The 14545-nt window shown below is 32.0% G+C and overlaps 1 protein-coding gene across 5 annotated transcripts in view; it reads left to right on the forward strand.

Annotated features, from left to right (window-relative positions):
* The window catches only part of CNKSR2 (connector enhancer of kinase suppressor of Ras 2), a 257408-nt gene that overhangs the window by 141874 nt on the left and 100989 nt on the right, over positions 1-14545 (forward strand). For 3 of the 5 annotated variants that reach the window (XM_036912833.2, XM_036912832.2, XM_036912836.2), the window contains exons 9-10: positions 1654-1800; positions 11706-11839. In XM_036912833.2, coding sequence (XP_036768728.1) covers positions 1654-1800; positions 11706-11839 — 281 coding nt within the window. The remainder of the gene's footprint in view (positions 1-1653; positions 1801-11705; positions 11840-14545) is intronic. The other 2 variants (XM_036912835.2, XM_036912834.2) reach the window with 1 other exon arrangement.

The following is a 14545-nucleotide window of genomic DNA, read 5'->3' on the forward strand; positions in this document are numbered from 1 at the left end:
CACTTTGATATACATATGTATATATAATGTGTATACACACACACTATATACATATATATGTGTGTGTGCACACACATTATATATATATGTGTGTGTGTGTATACACACACATTTTATATATATATATATATATATATATATATATATATATATATAAAATGGGAGACATTTGACCATTACTGTAGTTGATCTTCATTAATATGACTTTTTAATAAAAGTGGCAGCCTCTTATTCATGTTAGGCAGGTATCACAATGATCATTTTGATTCATATCTGAGATCCCTGAGGTTTTAAAGATTATAATGCATGGCTTCTTTTTTGTCCTCCTTCTTTTCATCTTCACTCAATTCAGCTATGGTAGAGGTTATAATTTAAATGAATGCTCACTTACTACATAAACCTGTCTCCCATTATCCTACAGTGGCTCCTGTCTGAGTACCTCTTCATCATCGTGTCTGGGGATGTGTGCTTCTTTTGGTGAAAGTGCTCATTCTTTGCAGCTTGAGCATTATCTTTCAGCAACAACATGATGAAGGCACCCATTCCCTTTCACTTGGGTGCCCAGGAAGACACCAGATCGCTTTTTAGACTATATGCTAAATCCTGATTGCAATCCAGGATAAATTTTGACCCAATGTATTTATACAACACATTCTGGAAAATCCTAATCCATTAGAGTTGGGATAAAAGGTTCTCTTTTTCAAATGTGAAATATGTTTTATTTAACCTTTGAATAATAGATATTGTTAATGTGTTTCTTTAAAGCATAGTTCTAGGATTTCAGCTACCTGATAACTGCATAACTAGTCCATCTTAAAAGCAAACTAACAAAAATTGTTTCTATGTTCAAAATTTTAAAAGGATGATGAGTGAAGTAACTTAACATGGATGCAGTTGAGCCAGGTTTCAGGACATGTATCAAGTATTTTGGTTTAATGATATAATGTGTTTTGAGGTGATGCTCAAATAGAATGGCTTCATTAAATTTAGCATATTGTATTTTAAGTTTATAGGGTCATTTGGGACACATTTCCAATACCTACTGCATTGTAGTTTTACCTTGTCATATTTTATTCTATCCTTATAGCATGATAAAAGGTTTATTTTATTGATTCTGTCTTCCATGCATCAGAATGTTGCCTTGGTGTGTCAGTACCAGCTGTTGGTAGTATAATGTCATCCTAATTTGGAGATATTTGTACCACATATCTCTAAAAGATAGTGGTGAGAAAGCTTGTGGTATGGTGTGTAAGCTCAGGACATTGCCAAATTCTTGTTTTCAGGTGTGTGGATTATTTTTAAATTGTACCTGTGAACAGAGCTTGGATCTAGACCTTGTGCAGAATTAATGATGACATAATTTCTTTAAATTCTAAATTACTCCATTGGTAGGATACCATTTCAGTCTCTGCTTTGACGTGGTGAATGTCCATTATGTTATCTCATATTGATATGGACTCTAATGCAATAACATGGTAATCAACTCAAAGATAAAATTTCTTTCTTGAGTATATATCTCCTGAGAAGTGATAGGATGGTACACCAATTGTGTGATTTTCTTTCTTTTTTAAACTAATCTTATTAAAGGGGGAGAACATTAACTCTTTGAATACTGTACCTCAATTTTATTGTAATGATTTTGCTGGTTACCAGGTGGGGTGGCAGTTGAAAAATTTGGTGAATGCACTACGAGAGGACCCGAGTGGTGTTATCTTAACTTTGAAAAAGCGACCTCAGAGCATGCTTACCTCAGCACCAGCTTTACTGAAAAATATGAGATGGAAGCCCCTTGCTCTGCAGGTAATGAAGCTTAATCATAAGTCATACACCATCATTTTAGCCATAGATTATCTCAGTAATGCTTCTTTATTGTGCCTCATCTCAGCAGCATATGGATTAATCTTGTATGCTTTTGAAAATTTGTTTGTGAAATGATCTCTTCATACTTATCTTGATAGGCTTAATTGTGATAAATCTGAAAGTTCCTCTAACTAAAACCCAAATGATAAAGAACTCTGCCTTAATTTGTAAATATTTAAAGCATAATTCCAAAAAACCCGCAAGTTATTTCAGGCCAAAATACGAGTAGAAATGAAATGACAGGTTTCATTTTGTGATATTACCTATTTAAAACTTATACCCACTTACACTTCTTAAACTAGATGATAGTTTATAGAATTCTTTTATATCAGGTCAGAAGATAAAATAGTCATTTATAAACAGTAGGTAAAGGAAGTTTTATAGAATAATCAAAATGTACCTACTACATTCATCCTGACTGATCATTTTTCTCTTCTCTACCCTGTATGTAAGGTGACAAAAATAGGGAAACTGTTACGTTAGAATTTCTGAATTTTTATTCAGCATAAAACATCACTCTAAAACATTACATTACTCTGGGTGTTGATAAATTATGTTCATTAGGAAGCAGAATTATCTAGGAAGTTATAGAACTGTGATTCCAGTTGATGAAAGACAAGGAAGTAATACATATTCTTCCATTTCAGTCAGGATGTGATATTTAAACACATCATCGAAGAAATTTTTGTCCTCCACAAAACCTGCATTTTTGAAATAGGAGGCTATGATGACCTCTGTTTAGAAGTCTAATTTTTTTTAAAAAACTTTAAGTTGCCCATTGATATAGAACATTGCCTGTTGTTGAGATTTAAGAGAAAAGCATTATATGAAAATCCAAGTGATAACACTGCTATGTAAATTGTTACTAAGTTCTATATTAGTACCTATACCAGTCTTAGATTTTTTTTCCCCTAAATACTAAATTCTCCATTACACATAAATGGCCTTATAGGCTAAAATGATTTCTCATTGTTTAAAACTTTCCTATTTATTGGCCCCAAAGTTGTATTACACTTAAATAACATAAGAACACATAAAATGTTCTAACATTAAGGTCTTTAAATTTTTAATGCAAATCTTTCTATTTTTCAAGTGATTATACATGAAACTGTATTACTATGTCTAAATATATTTGACTTTCAGTATATGTTTATTATCAAAGATTTTTTTATGATCATTAAAGTTCAGAGTTCAATGTTTAACTCATTTTAAGTCATGGATTCACAGCTCAGACTTTCCCATCACATCATTTATTTTCTCACTGCGTTATAAGTCGCTTTGTTGTTCCACTCTGTAGTTTCCTATTGACATGTCTTCCCCAAAGATCCTTCTTCAAAGTCTGAGAGGTGGGAGCACACTTCAGCTATTAGTTTTTCTTCTCTATATATGTGCACTAAATTTAACAACTTCTCTCTAGTCCTTTCTATTTTACCTTGAACACCAAAAAGACACTAGTTTCTTATCGATCTGTGAACTCTGAGGGAATATCTCCAGAAAATAAATTGATAATTTGGTCCCTTTTTAGATTCTTTTCCACAGACACAAACTGGAGAATGAAGGGAGTGACAGTAACTAGTTAATCACTTTTATACAAAATGCTGAAATAATAGACCATTTCTTTTCTGCTACACATACATAAGGTATGTGTGTTCAAAGCTAGAGAACAAAGACTTTAATTTTTTTAATTACCTCACATCATTCCTTGATTATAATAGGTTTTTAAGGCACTGTTTCTAGGTTCATTCCTAAGTGCCAAGAAATATGCCTCATCAGATCACTAAACACTAATTATATTTATTTCTCATTGCCTATTCAGTTAAATTTACTTTTTCAGAATGCTGAAATCAGAAAAAAGAAAATTAACATATATATAAATGCTAATATGTATTGAAATTTTTTAAATTTGTTATTTCAACTGAATTTAGTTCACCTAAAATGTATTGTCCATACTCAACCGCTTACAGATACACAATACTATTGGCAGGGGTGGAAAACCTGCTTCCAGCTTCTTTGAAAATTGCTTTAGTAGTTGACCTTTTGCAGAGCAGAAAGAAGAATATTAATTTTAATTAAATACTTCCTAGTGGTGGTAAAACAGTCTTAGAAGAAAGAACAATGATACGTCCTCAAACATACTGCACCACCACCACCAAATCTCCCTGGTACCTGTTTTGAAAACCTGAAACTGTACCATTGCAGAGTTCTTTCTCTATCTTAAGTCTTTGGCCTGTGCTAAAATAAAAAGACACCAGAAGCATAATGGAAACTATGTCATCAGAATTTTTATAGAATGTAGATTTTAATACAGCCAAAGATGGTTGAAACCTGAGGGTACCAGGATCTGGAGATTAAAGGTAGCCTGCCTCCAGATGGGGCAAGTCAAAGCAAGTGGGATGAGAAAATCTTGCAGATGGTTTTCGATTCTTTTATGACTTTGCCTGAGGCCACGTATTTTTCCTAGTGGCTGAGAAGGGACCTCAGACATAAAACATATGTCCTTAATGTAGTAACAATCCTCTGTGTAGACACAAGTACCATTCTGATTGTATTCTTGCTTCTGGTATATATACAAATATGTTGGAGCCAAAATGTCCATTAAGTCACCTAAATATGAAATTCTTCAGTGTTCAGACCTAATGAATTGGACATTAGATTATTTCCTTTTTGGTAGGTATGCCAATAGTCTACTAAGAATTATTTAAAATAGAAATTACAAAAAGAAACAATCTGTGGCATTTATTTAACTCAATATGTCTATTTCATCTCTTTCTTACACTATACCAGGCTTAATTTACCTTCTGCCAGCATTTCCAGATAACATACAACAAACTTTGTGTAGTGTGGAGGTAGATATTCATACATTCATCTAAAAAAAAGAACAATTTTAATCTAACATGAGGAATAATTATCTTTAAGCTAACAAGGAAATAATTTGTACCTACACAAAACATAACCTTATCAACCCTAAAGTAGAAGATTGTTAAAGAATACCACACATTTTAATGAAAGAAGTTTTATTTCTAAAAATATTTTTAAAAGACAGTAACTTCTATTATTAATCAACTACAATGATGGATTTTGCTTGTGATTTTCTTTTGAAAAATCATTCATGAAATTATAGCCAAATAAACAAAAGCATACAATTCAACTTCATGCTCACAGAGCATTTTCATTAGTACATTTCATGAAATTTGGCAGCTCTTTTGTTAAATTCTGGATTTCTCAAACATTTTGCAATAGAACTGGAAGACTTAAAATACATTAGTCAAAATACTACAAGCACATTTAATCTGGAATAGAATTTTGTTGTCATCTACACCCATTTGTAAATAGTAGAGATGTTTTACCTGCGATAGAATCTTTTATTCTATGAAAGCAAACCAGGGATTCCCTGGTTTCTGAGAGCTGTTTTTAAAAATATGTCCTTAAGAGCACCTCTACTAATGTCCTGGATTTTGGTAAGCATGGTAGTTGCTTGTGGCCAAGTTCTTCCAATTCAATGAAAAAGTCACAGGGAAGATGGATAAACCAAAAGGTATATTTTTTATGTTTGTGGCTTTAAATTAGTGTACGTAGGTCATGAGCACGCATGGGTGGTGTCATTTTCTTCTTACAAGAGATGTATGAGAGAATTAGCTGAACATGGAGAAGAATGATAATTGAAATCATCACTGGAAATCAACAATTTTTTAGAACACTTAAGAACCCAGCTTTTTTTGGTAAGAATGCATCTCAGAAGTGATTGCTAAAATCAATGATGGAATTCAACATAACTGATACTGGTTTCATTAAACACATTTTTATATAAAACAATATCATGCTGTATCATTAGAATTATGTTCCTAAACTGTGTGCTAATCCATAAATCTCTTATATCAATGTGATAGTTTCTTGTGTGGTTTTGTGCTTGTCATTTTAGATTTTATTGGTTAGCATTACTTTGATACCATTTTTACAGGATATTTAACTTTGAGCAGAAAAGAAATGGAGAGCAAATAGAGCAGTTGATTTTGTCTATCAGCTGGTTTAGCAACTGAACAACACTAATTGGTTGTGTTACCTTTCAAATATGTACAGATATGAATGGTTGTAGTGGTTCTGTAAAATCAAAAAGTATAAGCAATAAGAAAATTTATTTCAGTGTCTAAGTTAAGGGTTGGGGGACTGAAAAAAATGTTAGAAACAAAGTGTCTATGTTTCTGAGTTTTGTTTTAAAGCATGTTTTGAAGAGAAATCTAATATTAAGTATGACACACTAGAGAAGAAAATAAATTTTAACTAAAAGTGTAATCGTGCTGACTGGGAGGCAGAAACAATTATATATTTTACATGCTCATATTAGTAAATAGCTGCAAGCAATTGTCACATCAAATTTTTGTTCACCCATGTTTAAGCAAATTAATTAAAGGACCTAAATCACATTTGTGTTTTTCAGCCAGATGCTTTCAAAATGTTGACACTGACTATAAATAGTCACCTAAAATTTTTAGTTTCTTTATCATTTACTTTCCTATTCTTTCTTTAGTTAATATCCTAAAAATGATGTTTACTGTAATTAGAAAAAATTGGAAGTCCAGTTTCAGTGTTGCAGTATTAACTATGTCAGTAAGACTACACAGAACAAGAAATAGAAATACACAAGTGTTAGTCTCAGTACAACGTGGAAAATTTGGTGATTCAATGGAAAAAGCCATTTTCTAGTGTGATTCTGAAGTCTGCATTAGTTGTATATCGTGTAACTATATATACATATTTTCTACACCTGTATCTGTATTTTTTAACCTATACAGATATGGTTTCCTGATGAACTCTGTGGTCAGAAAAAATGTTTTCTTGGTAGTATGATAGGAGAAGAAAGATTACATGCTTCTTAAAGAAGACTTAAATCTTTTGTATTTATTTGGATTCAAGAAAAGCTGTGAAAAAAAGCAGCAGGAGAACTTTGAATATGTGTGTTTCCCTTGCTTCTTTCCAAATAATTTCCTATTTAAGAAAAGCTTACCCAGGAAAAAGTATGCCCAATAATTTTCCAAATTAGATGTAACATTCTTTATGTGGTCGACAAACTTACAAGATTGTATGCAATGTCTTGCCTCCCCAGATCCAGAATACATTTTCTCTGGAGCATTTGTTTAGATTATTAAGAAGAGCATTGCTAATATAAAACAATATTCTGGTACTTGTGTTGGGAATTATGATAAAAATGTGTTTGAAAAGAGTAAGGACTTGTGTGGATGTTCTGTGCTAGAATAATGGGGTATTGTGATCCATTTGAGTCTATTTATTCCCCAGAGTGAATAAAATAAATGGCCAGGCTTTATACTTGATGTAATTATTCATGTTTCAATGGGTATTTTCCTCTGGAAGGCAAAGCAAGCTCTTTGTGGTCTTTGCTCTAGTGAATTTTAGAGAGTACTATGTGATGTATAATGCACTGCTCTAATTTTAACATTAGGATTGTCTTTATGTCATTGGTTTCATTCAAGACTTCCTATATCTCTATGAATGCTGGGTCACTTAACAAACAGAGGGACAACTAAATGGAGATATGCTTGCTAAGACATGTTAAAATGTAAAATGTTTGCAGTAAAACCTCAATATTAAATGTAGTTTCCTAAGTATAGTATTAAGACCGTAGGGGTTTCAGAGGTACTTTGCCACTTTCCAGATGTACTTGGTTACCTTACAGATGTTAGAACTGGGGACACAGGGAAAAGACCTGAGCTATTAAAGGATTTAGAGTGAGATTTCAGTGATTCCTTACAAAAGCCTAAAATTTTATTTTACAATAATCCTAATCTTCTAATGATGTTTAAGCTGGATCAGTAGGATATTCTTACTAAACTCATGATTCAGAGGAAGATTTGTACAGTACCATATTGTGGGATATAGTTTGAAAGTATTTATATAGTTCAAACTGATAATTTGAAAAATGTATGTATATGTTTTACCTAGTAGATTTCTGAGTCCTGTTGACAGCAGTAAGTTATCATTAATTGACCTAAGGTTCTAAATGTATATTTGAAGAGATGCACATGATCATTTTATTTAGTATGTAGATAGTTTAAGAGATGCATGCCAGTGCCCCCAGAAATATATCATAGACTTGTTTTAGAAGAGTAACAACATATATGCAAATATGCCTTCCCTGTTGGAGCCTTACTGAAGCTGTGGAAGGAGACCTTTATGTCAGTAGGACCATTCAGATATGAAAATTAAATGTTATGACAAGATCCAGGAAATAAACCCCTTTGGATAGAATCCAGAATGGTTCCATGTCATACTTGATTTCATACTGTAGTGGATCAAGTTGTACTGAAGCTTCATGCTTAGTTGAATAACAAGATGCAGTCTTAAAATACCCTTGTATTTTATCCATAAGGAATGATAATTATTAATTCTCTTCCCATACAGATCTTAACAATATGAGAGAATCAAAATGGCAAAAGTAAAATATAAAAAATTACCCTTTATTTCTACTTTATTTCCTTAAATTAGAAATTCTTTATCGAAAAATGATAACGGCTTTTCTTAAGCTGTGTATGAACAAATGATTGAAAGTAAACATTGCCAAGGTATGAGAAACTATCCTTCTGAGTTACTATACTCACATATTTAGATATTATTTCTTAAACTAAGGAATATGCCTATTAAGACTTGAATTGAATGCTGAGAAAACTTTTTTGATTTGAAAGAAGCCACATTTGTTACTTTCTGTGTAGTTTTCATACACTTAAATGGCTATTAGTGTAATTTTAATGCCACTTGTTACAAGTAGGAATTTCTCACTAATGACTTCAGCTAATAGCATCATTTTTTCTGTGCTCAATTTAGTCAAGTTTTGCCTGTATTTCTAATGTTCTTTAGTACCTTTTTCTTTCTTTTAATAATTTAATTTTGTACTCTTTCAATTTTTGTCCAAAGTTATACAAATTTTTAAGAGGTTATAATTTTAGATTATCACAGTGACTTCCTTTTGGGTTAAGTAGCTATTTCCATTTTCCCATGAAGCTTCTACTCTATTTTTCCATTGCTCTATCTATTTTTTAATGAGATTCTCAAGAAGAATGTTTACTTTTCAGTTTGGATTAACTTGACAGAAGTAGTACAATTCATAGGTAAAAATACACAGTATATTTAATATTTAGCATGTGTTTTACTTGGTACAAGGCATGCTGATTAGCCAGATGATATCTGTTTGATAAACCACTTTAAATGTTTTCTGTGATTTACTAGTTAATAAAACAATTAGCCAGCTGTTAACAATACAATTGACTAATTTTCTTTTTTCTCTGAAAGAACAAGTTGTTTTATTTCAACCAGTTCAACTAATTGAGCCAGCTGGAACAGTCAAACCTGTTACCTGTTTAAAATTATCTTAGAGTCTTTTTCTTCTATGTATTTGCTAATTTAGTTAATCATGTTAACTTGATGACATTAATAGCAACTCCTTGCTACAAGTAGAAACTAAGAGAAAATTGCAATTTGAAGAATGTTGACAAGGCTAATATTTAAATTTTCAGAAAGGGGAGAGGCACAAATCCCCTCAGCAGACAGTCCTGGTAATAGTCCAGGCAGAATAAAATATTCTGTTGGTACTCACCTCACAGGTCAGGGGTATTTAAAATATATTTGTAACCATTGATTACTATTTCTTTTTCCCTCCCTCCCTTTCTCCCTTCCTTCTCCTTTGTTTAGGGAGGGCAGAGAACTTGTACTAAGAAAAATTGTTTTTATTTCTATAGATGGTAAAATAAAAGGAGAGAAGTCTTCAAAATAGAAATAGTCTTCAGAACAGAAGAGAATAAAAGTCTTCAAAACAAAGGAAAGAATAAAAATTTGTTAGATTATTTCTTAAATTTATATGTTTTAAGAACTTGTTTTCAAGTTCACTTGTAGTATTAGGATATTCCAACATCAGAGAGATTAGAGCATTTAAAAAACATGGAATATAACTTTTTTGCTCACAGTGCATCTGTTATGAAGTTTTGGAAAGTAATGTACTGTGAAATGAATGTTTTCTTTACATGTCTATAATGCTGAAATTTTGGCTAGACTTACTGTTTAATGTATCTGTATTTATTACCAAGATGTCCTGACAGAGAGGAAACCAGTTATAAACAGTTTCACATCACAGTGACTACTATATATGTAGTGTGTGTCTAAACACTTGATCTAAAGAACATATCATTCAAAGGTCTGTTGTAGAGGTATCCCTAGAAAGAATACAGTCCTTCATTTCCTGAGGCTTCGTGATGTTCATCTATACAAGTGACTCCTGATTGTCTATATAATATCACAGTTTCCCATTGCCCGGATTTTTGTTTCTCAAAGACACACATAGTTTAACTGGACATGATTCCAAAATCAGCATTGTAAAACATAATACTCGTTGACTGTGTTTCATAATATCTCAAAATTCCTCAACATGTAAAGTTTCTGGCTTATTTTTTGCATTATATGAGGTAAACTATTTTAGAGTCCCAAAATAAATTATCGATTCTTTTTGCCTTCTCTCTCTCTTTAATTTCTATTCCACATAGATTAAAACTTAACCATCATTTTGGCAGGATGTGTGATTTCAAGCTGTTAAGGTGAGCTGTGTAATAAAGAAAGTCAAATACCATGAACTGAGTCAAAGACTATGTAGCTTACCCCAGTGACCTATGTTGTACATTGTATTTACGCTTGGGTTTTTTAACATATTTTGTTTATTTGTATAAAAGTATTGTCACAATATAAAATAGTTGTAATATGCTGTTTTTTGAGTGTCCAGAAATGCAGTAGAACAATGGGTCTATATAGATAAACCTAAAAGTGTTTTCCTACTGGCTAAAATGGCAACATTGTGTCATGTGAAGGTTCAGTTTGTTTTGTGATCATAATTTTTGTGTTTGCAATTGCAGTAAAATTCTTATTTCTAATATGTTAATTGTATATGTAGCTGATCAGTAAGACCTGTAAGGAATATGAAAGCTTGTGAATTTTTGTTTCACATTAGGATAATTTCTCAGACCAGAAGATCATTTCCAAGTGCGGTGAAGCTTAGAATTGGGAGTGCTCTTGAGCTAATGCATCCTGATGTATTGCTTAATTCTGTTTCTATACCATCTTAATTTTTTTTAAAGTTTAAATACAGGCATGAAAATGGCATCTATAAATATGCAACTAAAGATTATTTTCAACAATGATGTGTGTGCCCGTGAACAGTGAAATTATTGTGTCACACTAATCACCATACTTTTGAATATGGACCAAAAAATGACTTTGAGAAAACAGTTGTGTTTATAATTATGGGGAAAAGGTAAATTTTCCTAGAAAATAGTCTCATATTGGCCTTTCATACTCCATTTTGTAACCGTTTCTGAGAATCTGTGATATTTTACTGATATAGAAGTATGGTGTATCTTTTTTGAGAAAAGGTCTGAAATGTCTTTCTTGCATATCAGTCAGGATGTGAGTGAGCTAATTCTTTTGAAAGTTTCTCATTATTATCTTTCTTTCAAAGGTGAGATTCTAACAAAGCAAATTTAAATAAGTTTCTGACTGAGATAAATCTTCCCATTATGAAACACTGCATGGTACTATTATTATAAGTAGCTTTTATGTGGTTATGTCATAGAATAAGGTGAGTTGGGAACTAGGTGAAAACCTCTGAAGTAGTAAATTATTTGGGGAGATTCAAAGAGTATCCATGTGCTAAATAACATGCTTCTTGATTTCAGCCAAGTTCAAAAGCTTTGCAGAAATAGATCATTTTAAAATGATAACTATGTGTCGTTGTTGTTGTTGTTGTTGTTTGTGTTGTTTGTGTGTGTATGTATTTTCTTTTTCATTTTAACCAGCCTCTTATACCTAGAAGTCCCACAAGCAGCGTTGCCACGCCTTCCAGCACCATCAGTACACCCACCAAAAGGGACAGTTCTGCCCTCCAGGATCTCTACATCCCCCCTCCTCCTGCAGAGCCATATATTCCCAGGTATAAAACTAACTCTCATGTTGTTCTAGGGAGGTTTTCTCTAAAAAATAGTCCAACCACATGTAAACTGTGAAGTAAATTCTCAAGAAACACCTTGAGTACATTCTCAGTTAGGAATTCTGAACATATTCTGGAAAATCATTGCATTATACAGAATGCATTTTAGTTAATAACAATAATTTGTATTAAATACTGTACACCAAATTTCTTGTAACTATTATCTAATATCATAGGAAAGTAATTATTTCTTCATAAAGGTATGTAATGAGGGTTTTTTAAATAATGATGGAGAGTATTTCTCCCTCTAATACCTCTGTATCTACAGTTTCCACTGGATTAATTCATTAACATTACTTTCAGAAAGTAGAGTTCGCAAAAGCGTGAATTGCCTTTAAAGTCTGTTTTTTACAGTTCTTGCAGCTGTATCTCCATTTCATCCAGATTTTTGTTTGAAATTCCTGGCAGGTGTGGAGGAATACAACTTTAAGCCATAGTTCATTCTGTCCAATAGCATTCTTATATCCAGCCTTGTGGAAAACACAAATTGTGGACAAGGGCCAGCACTAAATAGGGAAAATTAATACCAAAGAATATGATGCAGTTTTTATTAGTTGAGCAGTCATTTGAACAGTTTATATCTTGTTTTCAAAAAGCTACACTTAATATTAAATTTCTTTAGCATATAAAATAACCGAAATTCTTTGTTTTAATTAATTTTCACTTTTCTTTGCTTTAATATGCCAAAAATTTCATTCTTTTAGATATAATGGTACTGATATTTTACAATCTAAATGCTGCATGACAACGTGGCATGTCTGCAAATACTGCACTGTTATCTAGTAAAACTGTACTCAGTTTTATAAATATTTTAGCTCTTATTTTGGGGAATTAAATTTAGCTGTGGAAATGTGGTTTACAAGGAAATATGATTTACTAAGCTCGTAGTTCACAAATCTTTCTAATATACAATTTACTGTCTCATGTTAAATTTACAATCAGATGTACAAATCCATTCAATATCCTCATCAAACACAAGTTGCATTTTAATTCCATTAAGACAGTGCCAGACTTTCTGAGTACACTTGCATGAGGTTCACTAAGAGCGTGTGTGTTTCAAATAGGAAGTGACTCTTTTGTTTTCACTTTAATTGGAGAGATTTTTATATCAGTCAAAGTGATTACTTAAGAGGCCTTATTTTTCAAAGAGCCACATGTACAGATAAATATTAGAAGATTATTTTTATCAAATCTCTGCAGTTTTTATGTACTTTCCTTTTCTTGTGAGTATGGAGCAACTTGCTATAGTTTCCTAAACAGAAGTATTTAAAATACACTTCAGAATACAAAGGGATCAGATGATCCGGTTCTGTCTTCTGAGTGGTGCAGATGTAACTAAGGCAATATACTGAAGTCAACAGAAAACTTGAACATGGTATTTAAGAACACTGGAGAATGTAAGAAGTTGAAGTATCAACATAGTAGTACTTGTGTGGTCATTCTTGCTTGAAAGATCCATACTTTTCAGTAACATTCGTAATTAGACTGTATTACTCACTTTAGCTGATTCTTAGTCTAGTGTGTGATTCAACAGAACATTCTAAATACATTTTGAGTAAAATTATTAGTTATGTAGTCATAATCATTTGATATAGCACAGTCAGAGCAGTCCATGTGCCACAGCTTTGTATAAATTATCTGCATTTTCTGGTTTGACTTGCAATTATAGCCATAAAGCTTTTTGTGGTTATCATTCTTTTCATAGATACAGCCTTGGCAATTTTTTTCTATTTTCTCATTTTGAGGATGAATGTAATTCACATAATTTAACTCATCTGAACATTTTTTTTCCTATATTAAAATTTTTTGTTTATGTAAGATAGGCATTTTGATGTTGATTTGTAATTAAAAGTTTTAAAAGCTTTCTCATCTTTAAAAAAAAAAACAAAAAATAGTAGGGCCAGTTGTAGAAGTAGGTAGAGTTTTTTTTAAATGTGATCACAATTCTTTGAACATGTTTACTCCAGAAAATAAATTTGGTCACAAAAGTGCCTTTTTCTCTAAATAAGAAAACACTCATCTATGTGAAGTTGGTAAATTTGGTCAGTTTTTTATTATATGTCTTATGACTATACACAGTTTCATTGTAATAGTATATAGTGCATTTTTATATTGAACCAGATTTTTTCCATGATGGAAATCAAGAATTTGTAGGGCTTTGCACAATAGAGGAATTTAAACACTAGTTTCTCTTACTAATTTTACTGTGAGCTATTAAATATAAAGAAAGTCCACTAAAGCAGTGCTCTAACTTTTCATTTGTTCCCTTTAATCCTTTAAGAGCAAGTATAGATTTATTACATTCTTGTATAGATGTATAGCATTAAAAAAAGTTCTTTTAAAGATCTTTACAGCTGAAATGAATTAGTACAGTAAGTAATTCAGGGACTCGTGATGTGAGCACATACACAGGCACACACACATAGGTATACACAAATGCACACCTATTTATATGCACACTACATTATCAATTCACTCTACTGCAAAGTTTGGGGTTTTTGCTTTTCTTAATTCAACTTTATTTGAGTGATTTCCTTATAGATGTGTTTAATACATCTTCTTTGTTGGTATAAGGCCCCTCCTTCATATCATTATAGAGTAAGCAATACCAAGTCTTCCAATTTTCTGCCACAGGGTGTGTCCATATAA

Source organism: Manis pentadactyla, chromosome X (genome assembly GCF_030020395.1).
Source record: "Manis pentadactyla isolate mManPen7 chromosome X, mManPen7.hap1, whole genome shotgun sequence".
Taxonomy (NCBI): Eukaryota; Metazoa; Chordata; class Mammalia; order Pholidota; family Manidae; genus Manis; species Manis pentadactyla.